The sequence below is a fragment of the Vollenhovia emeryi genome, unplaced genomic scaffold (assembly GCF_000949405.1).
Source record: "Vollenhovia emeryi isolate VEMERY1.0 unplaced genomic scaffold, V.emery_V1.0 DF939221.1, whole genome shotgun sequence".
NCBI classification, from domain to species: Eukaryota; Metazoa; Arthropoda; class Insecta; order Hymenoptera; family Formicidae; genus Vollenhovia; species Vollenhovia emeryi.
The window spans coordinates 2,544-20,194 of NW_011967145.1; the positions used below are offsets into that span (position 1 = coordinate 2,544).

The following is a 17,651-nucleotide window of genomic DNA, read 5'->3' on the forward strand; positions in this document are numbered from 1 at the left end:
CTTGACTAGGTGTTGGTGTCAAAATGTAAAAATTCAGTTTATTAAAACAAAAGTTACAGACGCTTCGGTCTTTCTTTAGACCATTCTCTGTGTATAAATAGAAAGGACTAGTCGGCTTTTTATTTTATTTACCAGCTTGATAACTCCAAAACTTGTATCTCGACGAAAAGATGACCTCTCGATCGGCAGTCGTAATAAATCCGGACACGGCTTACATTTTACATCTTGTGTATTGCGTTGCGAGCGAATTTTAACCATTGACTTTTACATTTAAATTATCTTCTTTTCTATTTATACACTGAGGATGGTCTAAAGAAAGACCGAGACGTCTGTAATTTTTATGTTTTAATAAACTAAATTTTTACTTTTTTGATACTAACACCTAGTTAAGGCCAATGTCCACAATACTAGAACTTGGTCCAAGTTCTTGGATTGAAAAATTTGTAACCAATCAATTTGTAGCTTTTACGGAAAAGCGGCAATTTTATTGGCTATATTTCTCGGACCAAGGACTTGGACCAAGTTCTAGCATCGTGGACATTGGGCTTTAGCCCCTTTTACTCATTGATTTTTATTCTTCAGAGCCGTATTCTCTTATTTATATCTCGCCGTATATGATCATATTCTCCTGTTTTTCCAGTTCCGACCGATTGATCAACGATCAAATAAGTATAGCGATGGAGACGCGAGATCACCTGATGACTCAGAGACAGGCGTTCAAGCGTATACGAACCCGATTCAACGATATCTCCAATCGCTTCCCGGCGGTGAACAGTCTGCTGCAGAGGATAAATCTGCGCAAGAGACGAGACTCCGTTATACTCGGTCTCGTCATCGGCGTCTGTACGTTTTTAATGCTTCTGTACGCCTTTCATTAGAGGGTACCGAGATACTTCCATCTCCAAGTAGCGATCACTTCATCGATGAATTTTTGCAATACGTTTCACAGCAAAAGATATACATACGTTTAAGAGGTATTACGGAGATCTAATAAACACGTAGGGAATTTAGCATAATAGGGTGTGCGAGGATTGTATTATGTGAGTCGCGCGAATGACCGGAGGCAAGCGTATCTTTCGCTTCCATTCGGAGTGCATGAGAAGTTCGTCTGTATAGTTTTTTTTTTATACCGAAGAACAAGACGTGGCAATATACAATGTAAGCGGAACTGTCGTCCACGTTCAACACGTTAACTTAATAAATGTTAAAGCATAATGGCCTTGTCTCTGTCCGTCATCTGCACCGATCGTGTGAATTTAGTTGGTGTCCCCCCCCGAGTCGGGTTTAGAAGCACATCGCAGTTGGTTTACACTTTTTCTCGTGTAACGGTGAGTTTGTTTCTTTGCAAGTAGGTTTCGATGGACAATCTTCAGGGGCCTTTGCGGTAAAATCATTGTATTTCTTATAAACCAATAGTTTTGCATTCTGCGCCACGTAACACACTTGACGATAACACTAAAAAGAAAAGGACGTATGCTGATCTAGCAGTTTTTCTGTTATGCAAAAAGGGGGGAGTTTAACGTCGATCGATAAAACGCAGAATGTGGGACCTTTAAAAAAGAGCTGTCGGACGCGAAAACGGTGAGTATCGCCGTCGCTTTTTTGTTTCGGGCATAAGAATTGGTTTTACATACACAGAGACATTTATACATGCATATATACACGCGGCGCACTCGCTCTCACTCGTGAGTCATCCGCGAAAACACAGCACGTTACGAAAAAGGAATAAGTCATTTCACTAGAAAGCGCGACGCCTGTTTCCACGTGTACTAGATACCACATTTATAAATCGCGTCTGGAAGATATAGGAACTCAGGCGAGATTGTAATTGTAAAAAAAAATATCGAATATAAAACGCGCGTCTCGTACATCCTAAAGTTTTTCGCCTCTCTTACAGCCTCGATATATATATTTACATTTAGTTCGTTCAGAGCCTCCTATAAATTGTATCACGACTTCCCGCATTAAGGTCCTCCCCTTGAATTAAATTGCCGCCCGATCGCGACTCGCGACACCCAACCCCGAATTGAACGCGGTTTAGTACCCTCGAATCGCATCTATACTCCCGCTTCCCGTATTTCGCTAAAGTAACGTAGCAATAATTAATATATCACGCTTTACGAATAATTGATAACAGCTAAAGGAATTAAATCTACGACGAGTCTCGCTCTAACGCTTAAAAATGTCGCACTTCCCTCTCCTTCCTCGATCGTCGCGAAACGGTACCGATAGTTATTCGTTGGATATTTTATAATCGGATGTTGCTTCCTTTTCTGTTGATATCCTTTATAAATGTAATATGTAGTCGTTATCCAGTGAACACGCAGTCATCCCTACCGCGGGATGATTCTTGTCGATGAAGATAACTGTGGAAACAGGTGGGTGACAAATCTCTTTCTCTCTCTTTCATTCCTTTACCATACACAGACGCATCACGCGCACGCTCTTAAAAGTTATATCACTAAAATGAGGACTCTAATCACGGCTTGTCTCTAATTAACTGTTCGAATAGTACTCTACGCTCTAAACCTGCATCTTTGAAGATTTATTATACCATTAGAGATGATGAATCGCGAGGCCCATATCACCACTCGTTCTTCAAATCTCGTTCAAACGTACAAACGGACAATCTACATCCAATATACATGCAGGCCGCACCGGTTGCTAGTTTATGCATCTGAATATAAATATATCGGCTGTATGTACTATTTTCTTTCAATCTAATTTCTTTTTTCCTTTTTTTTAAAATGTTTTAAGGCTAATTAGTTATAGGTGGAGATCGTCGAGAGAGACGAGGCGCGTCGTGTCTCGGACAATTTCAGAAAATATCTCATTGAGGTATATAGGAAGGTATCAAGCACAGAACGTATCACTAACGTCTCATTTAAATTTTGTTAATATTTATATATATTACATATATAAATATATATATATAATTAAACTAAATATGTTATATATAATTACACATACATACATATTAAATGTATATGTATGTATGCGGCTTACTTGTTCAAGAAAAATAAAAGATTGCGATTTTGTAAAACCAAAACTTGTGGATATCACAAATACTTTCCTATTTCACTTCCACAACATAAATATTTCACCTACAGGCTAAGCGACAGGCATTTCCCACATATCGTATGAAGATTAGGAGTGACTTTTCTCGCGGTACATTCAGCAACACGGACGATAAAAAAAAAAAAGAGGATACACTTAACGAAACACTCATTCTTAACTGATTTGTTCTGTCGCAATGGTAAAAACGAAGTAACATACAGAACACGTAACTTGGCACTTGCACACTAATTGTAAGTCGCGCCTTCCAAGTTCTACGGTAGAATCGGAGAAAGCACATCCGCGATACCCATGTGTGTGTGATCAACCTCGTCTCTCCAGATCCAGATAATATTAATGATAGTTTTGTAACGGTAGAGCACTAGCACTAATATATAGCTGTAGTAATTTATAGTAATAATGGTAGCTATAGTAGTAACGGTAGTAGCGTGTATGGTATGTGTCGTGTATGTGACGTCTCTTTAATTGCTCGATCGATCTGAACGATCAAACAAGTACCAAAGCTGTCGCGTATACCTCTATACTTTCCGAAGAGGATCGATTGCTCCGGTCGTCTTGCTACTCTCAATTAATCCCGTCCCTTCAACAGTTATCACTGGTTAACTGGATTTACTGGCACTATCGCGACGACAACAGTCGACGCTCTTCGGACGTTAGCGCTACGGGCTAACTTAAAACCGAACGTCTCCCTAAATCGCATCGACTATCGATTATACTTCGCGTTTTCTACAAGGAAAATACGTGCTCTGTCGTTCCTCTATGCGATCACGCCCGCTCGCGGCACATTCGAGACAAATAGAGTCTGTACTCGGCCTACTGCGTGCCACACGTAACGTCCGTCCGCTAGAATCTCACGGGCGAAAATATGATTAATATGATTAATGGCGTAATCGAGAAAGAAAATGAATGTCTTCTAATTATAATCAGCGTGGCAGGAACGTATATGTGGGAGATGATAAAAGAATCTACTTAGAAATCTACGCTGGTGTGCGGTGGGTGAATGCTATAATTTCTCGCGATTATATAGACGTGACAAAAAAAAAACAGCAAATTGCGATCTTAGCCTTGTCGATTGTTAATCGGAAGCGTTTGCTCGTGTCTCGCGCGCTGATCGGTAGATTCAATTTGGAATCTATTCTCGGTAGCGCATCTCAACAGTTCCAGGTAAGTAATAATAATATATACGCGAACACGCTCGATCACGGTTGTGCTCGTCATTCAGTCCTTTTTTTCGCGTGTGGACGAAAGGTTTAGGAAATAAGAGGAATCCTCCTACAGTCACGGCATACTACGTCACGTCGAGAGCCTCACTTGGTCCTATTTATATCTACAACGATAAAGGTAATGTTATTAACTCGTAGATATTATCGGGGGAGGACGAGCTTACCCTTGACACGAGAGACTCGGCGCTTAAAACGTCTGTTCCTCCACCTTCTCCGCGTCGGAGGAGAGAGCCTGACGTAACGGCTCCATGCAAGACTTCGGGATAAGCGTCCCGACAATCTTCAACCCTTCATCTGCCACAGACGGAAATTGTTTTCAGATCTTTTTGGGGCATTGAACGCAACATTGACCAGCCATCATAATTGTCCAGCTCGACTTACCCGTACGCAGTCGTATAACTTGCATCTTAGAATTATGCCCAGATCGTGTGGCGAGCACGTTTTCCACGCGGCTCCAAACGCTCAGAACTGAACCGGCTAATACATTATAGGAACGTCTTCTTAGCCCCACCTCGCAGTCTATACCGATAGTGGAGTTTTTACAGTTGCCGCTCCAATACGCGTGCGAGCACGTGTTTACGGAGGCCTCGTACTGCTGCGTCCAGTGCGGCTCTGCCTCGTCGGTGCTCACCTTCTTGTACTTCTTCTCTAATTCGCCCAGGGACTCCTGCCGCAGCTGCAGACCCGTGTTGGGCCTGACGAAACACAATCGTTAGCTTCCAACGTTCAAGAGTTATAACGCACACGTTTACCGACACACAATGGAATTTTAAACGACCGTTACCTGTATATCATATAAAGCTGATCCTTTTTGCCCTCGGATTTTTTCTTGCTGCTGTCCACCACGACCGCGAGAATGGCCGTCTGCTTGCCATTGCGGATCTGATGACTCAGATAGAAACCCTCCTTGGATCCAGTCAGCTCCGCGAATTTGTCCGTGACCTCGGACCAGCTCATACCGCGCTCGACATGGACCACGTGCAGTTCCGTCGGCGCCTTGCCGGTTGCGTGCTTCCTCAGAAACCGGTAAAGCCTTACCCTGCGCACGTTCTCACCCGAGGTGCCTAGGTCAAGAATACCCATATCGAAGCGCCCGGTCTTCTTAGCTTGAGTCACGATCGCGTTGAGCGTGTCGGTGAAGTACTTGAACAGACGATTTTGCAGATCGACTGGCATCCCGAGGATGCGATTCAAGAACTTCGACATGTTGTTGTAGTCCTTGTCGAGCGTCAGCACACCGGGCGTGTTCTCGGTATTGCAAATCAAACCCACGCCCACTAGCGCGTCCGCGACATCCTTGAAGAAGTCACCGTGATAATCCTGGGGCGGCGGCACCAACGGCGGCTCGTACCTGAAATCATCGAGTCGAATTAAATATCCATGCGCCACATGGACGATTCTTCAGTGTCGCTCTCAACCGATACAAACCCCATGATGGTCTTCATCGTCGCTTCCAGAGCCGCGCGACCGTACTTGTTGTCGATATTGAACTGCGAGAGATCTCGTGTCTCCGTCGCGCGACGATCGCCGTGCGTTAACGCGCCCAGACTCTCCAGACGCTTCGCGACGATCGAGGCGAACCGCCTCTCCCCGGCCAAGTCCGATATAAGAAATATGTACTCCGGCGCGTTGACCTGATTCGACCGATGCGTCCGTCCGAACTGCTGTATCGCTCTGTCCGCGCTCCACGGCAGCTCGAGCGTGATATGCACACGTCGCATTTGATTTCTAGCTCGCCTGTCGCTTTGTAACGATATACCGCTACTGGCCGCTTCGGAGATTATCGCTACAGTCTTCTCGCCATCCATAAACCTGGCGCATACGAGGATATTTCATCAAACACCCAACTCGCGAGGATCGACACAAATTATGACCAGTATACAATAATATTATACCTTTGCTTCTCCGTTAAATTGAGAGTTTCTAAAGGAACGTCCACCTCAGACCTGGACTCGTACTCTATTCCACCGTCTTCCCTTTGCACGACGCGGCCCTTCCTACCAGTCATCTCCGCGACGTTTTCCGGCCCACCGAGTTCGTCTATCAATTGGTCTAGCGTGTTTGGTGGCAACCGATCGCCAAGAATCTCTATTTGCGACAACAATTCTTCCTTCATGCTGCAGGCCCTCTCGATAGCGTCTCTAGGCGGTGCCTGATTATAAGGCAGACTTCCGCTCATGGCGCTCATCGGCCCGCTGATCGCCGTGTCGCCATTGCGTTTACTTTTATTGCTGGACTGTTTGTGCACCAGCATCGACTGGATTTTATCCTGCGTGCTCAGACGCTTCTTCGCGGGTTTCTTCTGCTTCTTGCCCTTTTTCTTCCGCCTGTCCCAGGGATCTGGGAAGAAAGTGAGGACATAGAAAATATATTTCCTCTCCGATTAAACACGGTCACGTGAAAAGCTTGCACGATTGCCACTTACCGACGTCGGAATCGCTGTCGCTGAAGAACGGATTGAAATCGGAGCTGACGTTGCTCTCCTCGTCCGTGTGATGATCGTCCTCGCTCTCAGTGCCACTTAATTTGTACTCTGAGCCAGAACTGTGAGCGCCGTTCCTTTCCTCGTCCGAGATCTCCTCTTCCGACGACCAGGAGCGCACCTTCTTCGTCGCACGCTGCGCCGCTTGACGGACCGGCTTCCTCTTGCTGCCTCCCGCAGAACCGCCGGCACCGTCCATATCGTCATCCTCTAACTTGAACTTCGGCGGCTCTAGACCGAGGAGGCGCTGGATGCGATTACGATCCGGCGCTGGAAAGTGTTTCTCCACCAGCGTTTGTAAAACTCCCCTGCAAATAATTATTAGATACGTCATAAATGCATATCCGAGATCTCCCGTTTTCCATGTCTAAAACACCACTGACTTTGCGGTAGAAACGAAGTCGCTGAGCTCGCCGTCGTCACGTTCCAGCTGTTCCAAGGTGCGCGCCTCGCCGGTAGACTGCAGGCCGATCACCACGCATTTACCACATTTGACCGCCTCGCGGGCAACGGCCACCGCGTGCTTCACCTTCGCGGCGATACAGAGATACTTGAAGAAACGCTGATGCGCCGACCAGAATTGGCCCCACATTGTCTTCTTCATACGATTCTCGGCGTCTATTAGCTCCGCCGCTTCGTGGAACCTCTGCATCGCTTCCACCCACTGGATCGTCGCAATCGTGTGAGATTACAAGGTGCGAATGCGAACGAATGCGTTTGTACTCTCGCGTGACTCACCAGTCGCACCGAATGATCGTAGACCTTGGTAAAATCCTTGGAAAGCGGCACTTCCTCGATCTTGAAGGCAACACCGTGAAAACTCAATTGCCGAGCGATATACATGCCGCGCAGCTTCATGTCCATCGCTACGATCTCCATCGCGCCGACTCCGCGCTTCTCCACGGCAGTGATAAAGCCATTGAACTCCGGGAAAGGCGTGCCCTCACCCCACATACCCAGTCGTACCATGTAGGCCATATTGCGGGGTTCGGAGGCGCCGGTTGCGCTGGCGTATACGACCCTAGACTTCGGAAGCTTGTTCTGCAGCTCCAAGACTGTTAATCCTGCGCAAGTTTTACATTGTCGGTAAGATAACTTCAGGCTACCTGTATAGACACTTGGAAAAAGCTTTTGCACACGAAAAATTCTACTCCAACCTGTCTTAGTAGGTTTTGAACTTCCGGTGGGGCACAGATTCTTCGCTCGATGACACTCGTCGAAAATTATCAGACCGTCGAAATCTTCGCTGCACCATTGCAACAGCTGCTTCAGTCGGCTCTTATATTTACCGCCGCTCTGCGACGACTCGCCAATTAATGCGGAGTACGTGCTGAAGATCACACCCTTCTTCACATTACCGTTCACGGCTGACGAGATTTTCGCGTACTTAAATTTATTCAAAGGGTGTACCTGCAAGCCGATTTATTCACTGCAATTTGCGATCGACTCGTCTCGTCGATAATTATCTCACATTAAAATGCAACTAATGCTGACTGCGAAACTAAAGCTTTGATATTCCGACAATAATATTCAGTATACATTCAACGTAATCTAACGCAGACAAATTACGTACTTCTATTTTCGATGCACCTATGTCCTTCAAATCGCGCTCGGCGTCGTATTTCAGATCGTTCGACACCGACACCCAGATGGCACGTTTTCGACCTTTCAAGTAATTCTCAAATATAATACCGGCTATAGTCCTGCCCTTACCAACGCCCGCGCCGTCGCCGATCAGAAAGCCGGCGCGTGTGCCGTCGGGCAGGAGGTGCTCGTGCTGTTGAGCAGCGTACGTGATGGACTCGAGCTGAAGCGCGGAGAGCGCGCCGGTTCGTATCGTCTCCTCCGGTATGGAGAGCTTATACCAGACGTCCGTCGGCTCGACGCTCGACAAAGACGCAGTTTCCACAACTGGATCCGGATGCTTTCGTCCAAGTTTAACTGTTAATCGTGTCACAGACGTTAATTGCAAGCAAGCAGCCGAGTTAAACGAGTTAAGCGAAACACTGAGCGTACGTTTTGGCGGCATATAATCGGCGTAAGTCTCGGCGACACCCATGTCCTCGTCGTCCACCTCTTCCTCTTCCGGAATATTTGGTTGCATCAACTTTGTCGGATCGCCCGAATTCATCCACATTTGCGACACTGCTTTCCCTGCAATCAAGTTACAAGTAGTACGGGCTCGCCCTTTAACACGTTTCTTTGCATCTTTATCGGCATATCGCAAATACCTGACAGCCCAGACCAATTGGGGCTTATTCCAGTTTGATTAAGAAACTGCACGAAAGGATTAACCCCCATGTTCATTCCAGGCACACCCATGAAACTACCCATAAAAGCGTTCATGTCCATGCCTAGGGAATAATTAAATATCACCATCGTATAACTACAGCAATTGCATTTTAAGATAAAATTTCATTCGTCAGTGATGTATGTGCACGGATAATATTCATACACACATCTTCCGTAAGAAAAACAGAAATGTTATCTAAAAGCCAAGCGACGAGAAGTTTTCGCGTAAAATTGATTAGCATGAAAAAGGAAGACGTGTACTTGATTGAAGAAACGCGGCAGGGTTGAATCCTGTAAGAGGCAGTCCTGGTGGAAAAGCGGGATATCCAGCCGCTAGTTGCTGATTCAGTTGATTCAACTGACCGGCGCCGACAAAACCTGGCGGGGTTTGTCCCTGAGAGCCACCGACGCGCACCATTTCGTAACCCGGCCCTGCGGCCTTCATCACCAACCCTCCGGGAATTTTGTTGCCGAATTTTTGGTTCAATTCTAAGAACAATTGTCGCAGAGAATCAATCGATTTTCGACAAGACGAGACGGACATTAACAAAAGCGTAGCTCCGCGTCCGCCTACCGTTTAACGCCCCCTGCGTTTTCTCCAAAGATCCAAGGTTATCCAAAGAGCTCTGCAGGTCCGCGGACTTCTCATCTTTGATGCTTCCAATCACAGCGGCGGTCGCGAGATCTTTGCCGCCACCTAGTAATTAATTTCTCACATCAGGTTTCGAGAACTTTATACAAAAACAATTGCGTCGTCTCGCGCAAAGTGACGACCCTTAAACCATAAATCTACAATGTGCTCTTTGCATTTAGAAGCTTGCATAGACGCATCCTATTTTGTAGACAATAAATATGTTTAAGAGATTTTTGCAAGTTGATAAATTACATATTATACATTGTACAATTGTGCATTGTCGACAAAGTTTTTAAGCGTTTTGATTTGTTGATATAAAATAGAATGTTTCTAGACGCAGAGAGCACATTGTAGATCAGGCTTTCGAGTCCTGTTGCGCCGAGACGCGCGCAAAGTGTAAGCTCGACAATTTACCAGGCACTTCAATTTTATCGGGATCCTCTTCGTCGTCAAAGTCACTCCCGCTGGTGTCATCGCTCACTCCGTCGTCATACTTCTTCGTCGCCTGCAAAAATACACGTAATCAGCAGCTTCCATGCGAAAGTTAAAAAAAATGGAATCGAAAGGGCAAAAGGAGTCATCCATCCGTGGGAATGCCCGTTCGTGACACCACGGCGTACAACCTGCCAGAATCCAAACTGCGAGGCAGACACCAGAGTCACAGATTAAATATTAAAATCTCATCTCCGAATCCCAGTGGCGTCTCAGGCTGAAACGTGCGTCGTACACGTTAAATTGAAAGGTACTTCAAATGAACGAGGCGAGCGTCTGCGACTCTGGCCGCGTGGTGAGTCATTAAGACGCGAGTACACCCGCTGTTCGAGGGGTCAAAAAAAAAAGAGAGAGAGAGGAGGGCGTCGCGCGCACGAGAGCCTCTAGGTTAGCCGTTTCTCTACGCGGGCGAGGGAAACTGAGTACGGCCGAATTACGCGCTGCCCCCCTCCCCGCCCCCTCGGCGGGAAGCGCGTGCCCTGGACCTGGAGACGTACCTCCGTTTCCCTCTCGCTCTTTCTCGCGGAATCGGAAGAGCCAGGAAAAAAAAAAAACAGCACCTACCATGACAAACCGAGTCGCCGCGAGACCTCGCGCGCTATCTCGTCGTGGTGCGCAGCGACGCTAGGGACGGCGAGGACGAGGACGGCGACGCCTTCGGCGAGGTATGCCGCGCTGGCACCCTCGACAGTGCTCGCGGGTCCCGGGATAACGAGCGGGATATCCTTCTTTTTCCTCTTTTTGTTTCCTTTTTCTTTCGACCCGGTTCGAGAAAGAAGAGCGCGTGCTGAGTCAGGCGGGCATCGCCGACGGCGGGACACGGCGTCGCGCGGCGAGCTACGGGGATCGATGTGACGTTACGTGCGCGATCCACGGCCGAGCCGGTCCATCTCACGCGGTTGTCGCCGGCGGAAAGCAACGCGCGCGCGCGCGTGCGGTTCACAGCTCGAGAGCGCGTTCACTCGGCTGCACGGCTGCCGCCATCTTGGGGCCCCGCGTGACGCCCCGTCCCGGCAACCCGGTGCCCATCCCCACCCCGCGACCACCCTGAACGTTGCGGCGATACAAAAACACGAGCGCGCGCGCGCGCGCTGTTGCCGGATCGTCGACGAATAAGGGCAGACTCGTAGGGCGCGCGAGCCGAAAAATCGCCGCGTTTTACCGACCGATCGCCGCGCGGCAGGACCGGGAGGGCGGGCGGATGGGAGGGAGGGAGGAAGCGCGAGATTCGTTTTCTTCCCTCGCGCCGGCAGAGGAAGGTTCGCGGGAAGCCGGGAGCGTAAAATCCGGGAGAGACGCGACCGTCCGTCGGCGTTTCCGTGATCGAGCGCAACTCTCGCCGACCGCCCGATTTTTAAATCGAGATCGCCCGCGAGCGCTCACGGAGGCTCGCGACTCGAATCGATATCCGCGGCGACGGGAATCGCGGATCGGCATTGATGTATCCGTCGAGGCGGCGGTCGCGGTTCGAACCGGCGCTGCTTTTGAAAAAAAAAGAAAAAGAAAAAAAACGTATCCAAAAACTTGTGTAACAGCATTTCGTTGCACGTACCATTTCAAACGGGCGATTCCAAGAATTGAGATGTCGTCTCGCGCCCCTGCGTCGGCGAAACGCCACGTGAAGCCGCCCGTGAAGGGTCGAACGGTCGACGATCGGACGTTTTTAACGCAGGACCTGTTTAATCGAGCACGTGTAACCCGCGATCACAATGCGACTGTGACGGCGACACCAGACGACACGAAGCTGCCGTTGCCGACGTCGACGAGACACTATCAAAGTCCGCCGGTCGCACGTAAATTCACGCCAGCCTGCGAGTTTCGCGCGCGGCCGCGCCCTCTTGGAGAACCTCGCGGTCGGAGCGCGAACCGCCGATCCAAGTCGACCCGGTCGATAACTGCGGGACGGCAGTTTTACAAAAATACGCAATATCCCCGCGTCGCAGGCGCGTAAATACTCGAGGGACCGCGGAACAACAGTAAATCGTGGAGTCGGTTTCGCGCTACGGGCTAAACGTGCGAAATTATATCGAATCGCTCGCGAGGGGTCGGTAAAGTCGGGTCTCTGTTGTTACCACCGAGTCGCGCGACCGACCGCGGATTCTCGAGCACGACGTGGCGCGTCACACGACCGCGTGCTCATCGGCTTACGCTTGGGGGTTCGACGACGGCGGACGTACGCTTGGCAACGCCGCCGCTGCGTGCGGCGCTGATCGTTAGTCGATTTAAAGTATTCGCGCTAAAAAGAAAAGAAGCCGCGCCGGGCGAATTTGGCGCGCGGACGCCGATCGGCGGCGCGCGATCGCGAGTCCCGCGCGGCCGCGCGTCACGCGACGCTCCTGGCGGCGCCGGCGACTGGCGCGAGCCGCGCGTGCCCCGCTCCCCGCGACGCGATCGCCGATAAATCATGTCTAAAAAATAATAACGTCTCGCGAGCGCGGCGATCGATCAGCCGCGCGCTCCGCGCGCGGCCGGTGGCGCCGCGCCGCGGCGCGCGCGCGAAACAGCCGCCGTCGGGCGGTAATTTAATTCCGGTGCGATGTCCTCTCGCCCCTCCCCTTCTCTCGCATATCCAACTGTCGCGATGACGCGGTGTGCGATGATGTATGTACTGTACATTATTTATTGCCATAAACTATTTGCGTCCACTTCTACCATTGTGGATTAACTTTAATATCGGTTCAACTTATAGCGTTTTCGATTTTCTGACTCGGAGTCGGGTCGAGTCAGCAAATCGAAAACGCTATTACTTCTTGTCCCTTTCTAATTCTAGGGCCCGGTTTCGCCGAATGTCGCTTAACTTTGATCTTACCGGAGAGAAACCCGAGAGCGGCCACGCCGGCGGTTTACTTGTTGCCGTTTCAAGAGACTATTTTGCGCGCCTTATTTGCGCCCATTTTTACTTTTGCAACTATTTTGCTACGCGTCTTCTGACACTGTCGATAAAATCTCCACTTTGTGCGCGTCCATGCCTACGTCTATTTTTCAGGATTGTGCTGTGAAATTCAAAATTACATTAACATAAATTATCTGCGTGACATTTACATCAACTTTTCTCAAGTAGACAATGTAAATTTTTTAAATTAGATGTCAGAATGCACAGCACAGACACGCACCGAGTGGAAATTTTATCGGCAGAGTTGGAAAATGCGCAATGAAATGGTTCCAAAAGTAAAAATGGGCGTAAGGGCGCGCAGAACCGTCTCCTGAAACGGTATCAAGTAAAACGCCGGCGTGGCGCCGCTCTTAGTTTTCTCTCTGGTTTAATTCATGCTTGTCTCTTTCTAAATTAGATAAAAAAAATTAAACCGAGATTAAAGTTAATCTGCATTGGGTGGAAATGGACGTAAGAAACAGAAATAGAATCTTATGCATACATGCTGCGGCAAAATGAAGGAAGCGTCGCCGTTCGACGCGTAAATTATGAACATTTTGAAACGCGCGTTTCCGACGCTTCCGTCCGTTTCAACTATTTACGCGCCGCAGTCATGAAACAATTCCTCGTTATTGATCGTGCACTCGGCGTCATGAATGCTTTAACGTTCGCGCGAGCATCCATATTGAAATTCTCTCTGCGCCCGGTCGCCGCGTCCGACGTCCAATAAGAGGCTCCGCTTCCTAGGGAAATTCTCGTCCCCGGGCGAGATCCCCAGAAGGCGCGCCACCCGATTGGTCGCGGGGAACCGGCCGCGCACGCGCGGTGCCGCCCGCGCGGAGCGTAACGTACCGCGGGCGCAATATGGCGGCACGTCGCTCTCTCGGTGTTGGTTGCGACAGCGCTCGTCGGGATCGTCGGATTCGCGGCCGTGGGAGATCGTGAACCGCCCCGTTCGCGGGTGGCCCTCTCGTGCGCGGCGACCCCTGTCGCTCTCGCAAAAGGACGCGACGCCGGCGTGACGGGCGAGGACGTACGAAGCGCGTCGCGTCGCGTCGCACCGTCGCCGCGGCCAGAGTCCCTTCGGTAACTCCAGTTTGCTCCAGTTATCCCGTCGCCGTGACGCGCGTCGCCTCGCAGCCGCCCGTCATGCATCGAGCGACCCGCGCGTCGTCCCACCGCGTGGGCAATCGCGCCGTCGGCACCGCGAGAGGTAAGGACGCGCCGCACGACGACGCTCTCGCTCAGGCGTCCCGTCGCCGGCCGCGCGGCAGGTTATGTTTTCACTGGCTCTCGCTTCCTCCCTCGCTCCATCTTGAACGCTGTCGCAGGCGGCGACGCTCCCGGCCTCTCCCCCCTCCTCCCCGTGATCCTCCCGTCCCGCTCCGCTCCGCTGTGCGTGTTTCTCGGCGCGCGCGACGCTCATCGTCCGCCCCGATGCCGCCGAGCCTCGCGGCTCGTTGATGTCGCCCGGCGACGACGAGTCCTCCGTTTCGCCACCGCGCGCGGAACCAGGAGACTAGAGCGTCGGGTTGCAACTCTAAACTAACATGGAGTACGATGATTACAATCAGTTCTGCACGGCGATTCCGCCTGGGGTACAGTCGCGATTCTTGTAGATTTCCCCGACATTTTTTCAATTTTCTTGATACCTCACGAATTACCTAGCTCTGTACATTTTAGCTCGTCGGATCATCGTTCTTTTTTTTTCCCTTTTGTCGGAGCAACGAGTTCCTTAGAGTTGTTTATAAATTTAACTTGAAGCTCCAGGCGCGATTGTTTATGCGACTTAAATGTTTTTTATGATAAAGCTTCACTTTGAGTTTCAGGCGTCATTGTGTATGCGACTTGAATGTTTTATAATTTGTGTCATTGACGCAGGAGGACGGAAGCATGGAGTTGAAAAAAACGTAGCCAAGACGTCGCCCTTAATTGTACAAAGTAATGACGCGAGTTTACCGGTGAAGAAGGAGAACGAGCTGGATACCGTCAGACAGGCGACAAATAAATTTGACCCGGTCAAAAAGCAATCCGTACTGAAAACGTGCAAATCTCCCATACATGTAACTTACTTTCGTAGTCAAGTAAGTATCGCGTTGAAATTTATAGCAGAGGAAAGTTCCTTACTATGAGGTAAGCTCCTAACGTGAGATAGCGGAGTTTCTGCTAAATTAATAGGCGTCGTCTGTTGATTCCATCGTGAATTCATTGCCCTCAGGATGAAGTCTGTTTAGTGGAAGATTCACTGTTGAATCGTATAATCGTTGCGAAAAAAGTTATAACAAAGACCTGCTACCTCGTATTAGAAGCCTATCTTGTAATGAGGGATTTTCCTCTATCTCTATCTTCTTCATTAATATTTACACGAATGAATAAATAAAGAGTAACGCCACGTACTGCGGCGTTTTATTCATATTTCATTCGTTACAGGCTCTAAATGGCGAAGTTACAAAAGGAAAGGGTCCGCTCGCCCAGTATTTTTTCGATAATGCTGTTTCGACTTGTGTTCAAGTAAAGGAGGAAAATACCTCTTACGTAGAACAATTCAAAACAGACGGTATATAGTTGCAATTCTGTTCATATCAACGTCAGCCTTTCTCTCGTTTTAATTTGTAATACACAGATTGATTTTTTTTCTTTTAGAGACACCAGTAGCTGTTCCAATTTGTACGCCTTCTACGCCACATAAGATAAAGATGCCGTCGGAAGACATAGATGAAGAAAAAGATGCTACAATTACTACCAAGGAAAAGCAATCTGTGATTACATTACTGAGCCCGTTACAAGTGAAGAAGCCAGCTCCGCGTGGACGTAAAAAAGGAATCTCCAATCAGTCTCTCGCTTACCGTCCGTCGAAGCTGCCGGGCATTCAAACGAATCATTCGATTACGGACTACTTTCCAGTGCGCCGTAGCGTGAGGAAGAGCAAGAAGGTTGTATTAGAGGAGAAACAACGTGATCTAGAAAATAAGGTGCTCTGCCAGGTGGAGGATGGTTTAAAGGTAAAGATCTATGCGCGATCAAGATCCGCAGAGACTTCGGTCTAACGTTTCAAACGCGTCAAACCAATTACGCCGATTAATTTTCTATCGCAGATCAGAAACTTTCCGGGCAAAGGTCGCGGTGTCGTAACGACACGGGAGTTTGCTAAAGGCGAGTTTGTAGTGGAATATGTCGGCGAGCTGATCAATCAGGGGGAGGCGAAGGAGCGCGAGGAGATGTACGCGCAAGATCAGAACACTGGATGTTACATGTATTACTTTCAGCATCGTAACCAGCAGTACTGGTAAGAGACTCCTGGATCTTGACAAGAGAATCGTTCTCTTCATGGAGCGGCCTATAATAATTTCGATCGGGACAGACGAAAACATCGGCACGTATGATTTTCAGCGTTGACGCGACCGCGGAGACGAAGAAACTTGGCAGATTGGTGAACCATTCGAGGACCGGCAACCTGATCGCGCGGATCGTCGAAGTCAATTCAACACCGCATCTGGTACTTACGGCCAAGGAGGACATACCGATCGGCGTGGAGGTCTCGTACGATTACGGGGACCGAAGTCGCGAATCCATTCGTCATCATCCATGGCTGGCGTTATAGCACCTTCAATTTACTATTTATACGACGTCGCGTTACATTGTACAAAAGATTCATTTCATTCACGCTCTTCCCACGAAGGGACTCCATAGCGCGAATTATATTAATACGCCGAGTTCTGTACAAATTATTTTCGCAGCGAGGCGCGTCTTCGTCCTTCGTGCACGCGGCCTCGCGAGCTTCTAGCTAGTAAATTTCAAATACGTTTCTACGTTACTCTGCGAAATTGATTCGTTCGACTAGTGAAAGAGAATTATATTAAATTGTTGAGCGTGACAGTTACTTGTTCACTTGCGTTGGAAGAGCAAAGTGTGGTTTGTGCGTAACACCTAAGGGTTTGATGTAATTTATTTATATTAAGGAAAAATTATATCTAAAAGAGAGGAAACGATATTTCTGTCTTGGTGTTAAACGTCCGACGTATTACAGTATTACCAATCGGATTAGAACCTTTGCATTCGGTATTTAAATTGCGTAATCGTGACAAATCGTAGCGTGCGCGCTTCATCTAGTTCCGGACCTCGTCTATTGACGATCGAGCTTGAATTTTCCACATACTAGACCAAGAGTTCCTAGCTGAAGCGATTGTGATACGCAGCTGCGAGAATGACGTGTCCCTCTCTCATCCTCCGAGAAAAGAAAAAGTATATAACGTATATGTAACCACATGATATGACTGTCGGCAAAAGAGATCTTTTTGTTCCAAGTATTTGTGCGACATACAATAGCTTTGAGTGCTTCACTGCCACACACTTAGGTGCGAGGAACTTGGTTTCTCGAAAGACAATTGTACATACATATAGCTATACAAATGACACGTGCGAACATACTCCTCGATTGTTTATGTATATTCCGGCTTCCTTGAAAATAATCGTGCTAAGAAAGAAACGGAGACAATCGTCACATTTCTCATTCTCATTTCGTTATCAATTATTTATAGCACACACACATGAGCGCATGCATTATTATTTAATATCAGGGTT

General features: G+C 48.6%; 3 protein-coding genes across 5 annotated transcripts in view; 2 read left to right on the plus strand and 1 right to left on the minus strand.

Moving 5' to 3' along the window:
• LOC105560775 (Golgi SNAP receptor complex member 1) overlaps positions 1 to 1,215 on the plus strand; it is a 2,661-nt gene extending 1,446 nt beyond the window's left edge. For both annotated transcript variants that reach the window (XM_012010172.1, XM_012010173.1), the window contains one exon: positions 641 to 1,215. In XM_012010172.1, coding sequence (XP_011865562.1) covers positions 641 to 878 — 238 coding nt within the window. In that variant the 3' untranslated portion in view covers positions 879 to 1,215. The remainder of the gene's footprint in view (positions 1 to 640) is intronic.
• A 2,848-nt stretch (positions 1,216 to 4,063) lies between these two features.
• Positions 4,064 to 12,038, minus strand: LOC105560776 (protein strawberry notch). Of its 2 annotated transcripts, none has more exons than XM_012010175.1 (17): positions 11,751 to 12,038; positions 10,121 to 10,211; positions 9,647 to 9,769; positions 9,334 to 9,561; positions 9,012 to 9,134; positions 8,797 to 8,934; positions 8,354 to 8,721; positions 7,938 to 8,190; positions 7,519 to 7,844; positions 7,164 to 7,444; positions 6,724 to 7,088; positions 6,194 to 6,638; positions 5,727 to 6,110; positions 5,083 to 5,649; positions 4,680 to 4,993; positions 4,463 to 4,592; positions 4,064 to 4,402 (listed from the first exon to the last, which is right to left on the minus strand). In XM_012010175.1, the coding sequence occupies exons 1-16, from the start codon at positions 11,751 to 11,753 to the stop codon at positions 4,486 to 4,488; spliced, it is 4,116 nt and encodes a 1,371-aa protein (XP_011865565.1). In that variant the 5' UTR covers positions 11,754 to 12,038; the 3' UTR covers positions 4,064 to 4,402; positions 4,463 to 4,485. The 2 variants fall into 2 exon arrangements, with proteins under 2 accessions (XP_011865565.1, XP_011865564.1); XM_012010174.1 differs by lacking the exon at positions 11,751 to 12,038 and adding an exon at positions 10,763 to 11,199.
• A 1,885-nt stretch (positions 12,039 to 13,923) lies between these two features.
• Positions 13,924 to 17,060, plus strand: LOC105560777 (histone-lysine N-methyltransferase pr-set7). The gene is made up of 6 exons (XM_012010177.1): positions 13,924 to 14,283; positions 14,952 to 15,154; positions 15,501 to 15,627; positions 15,714 to 16,072; positions 16,166 to 16,356; positions 16,461 to 17,060. Exons 1-6 carry the CDS (start codon positions 14,220 to 14,222, stop codon positions 16,669 to 16,671), a joined length of 1,155 nt encoding a protein of 384 aa, XP_011865567.1. The 5' UTR covers positions 13,924 to 14,219; the 3' UTR covers positions 16,672 to 17,060.
• Positions 17,061 to 17,651: the final 591 nt, after the last annotated feature.

What these genes read in the sequence shown, in the direction of transcription:
- LOC105560776 (XM_012010175.1), bottom strand. An exon ending in CAATTGGTCTGGGCTGTCAG is followed by an intron (nt 8,935 to 9,011) that starts GTATTTGCGATA and finishes ACTTGATTGCAG; the next exon opens with GGAAAGCAGTGTCGCAAATG. An exon ending in ACGATCATTCGGTGCGACTG is followed by an intron (nt 7,445 to 7,518) that starts GTGAGTCACGCG and finishes GCGACGATCCAG; the next exon opens with TGGGTGGAAGCGATGCAGAG.
- LOC105560777 (XM_012010177.1), top strand. Translation starts at nt 14,220, where the DNA reads ATGCATCGAGCGACCCGCGCGTCGTCCCACCGCGTGGGCAATCGCGCC. An exon ending in CGCCGTCGGCACCGCGAGAG is followed by an intron (nt 14,284 to 14,951) that starts GTAAGGACGCGC and finishes TCATTGACGCAG; the next exon opens with GAGGACGGAAGCATGGAGTT. An exon ending in CATCGTAACCAGCAGTACTG is followed by an intron (nt 16,357 to 16,460) that starts GTAAGAGACTCC and finishes TATGATTTTCAG; the next exon opens with CGTTGACGCGACCGCGGAGA.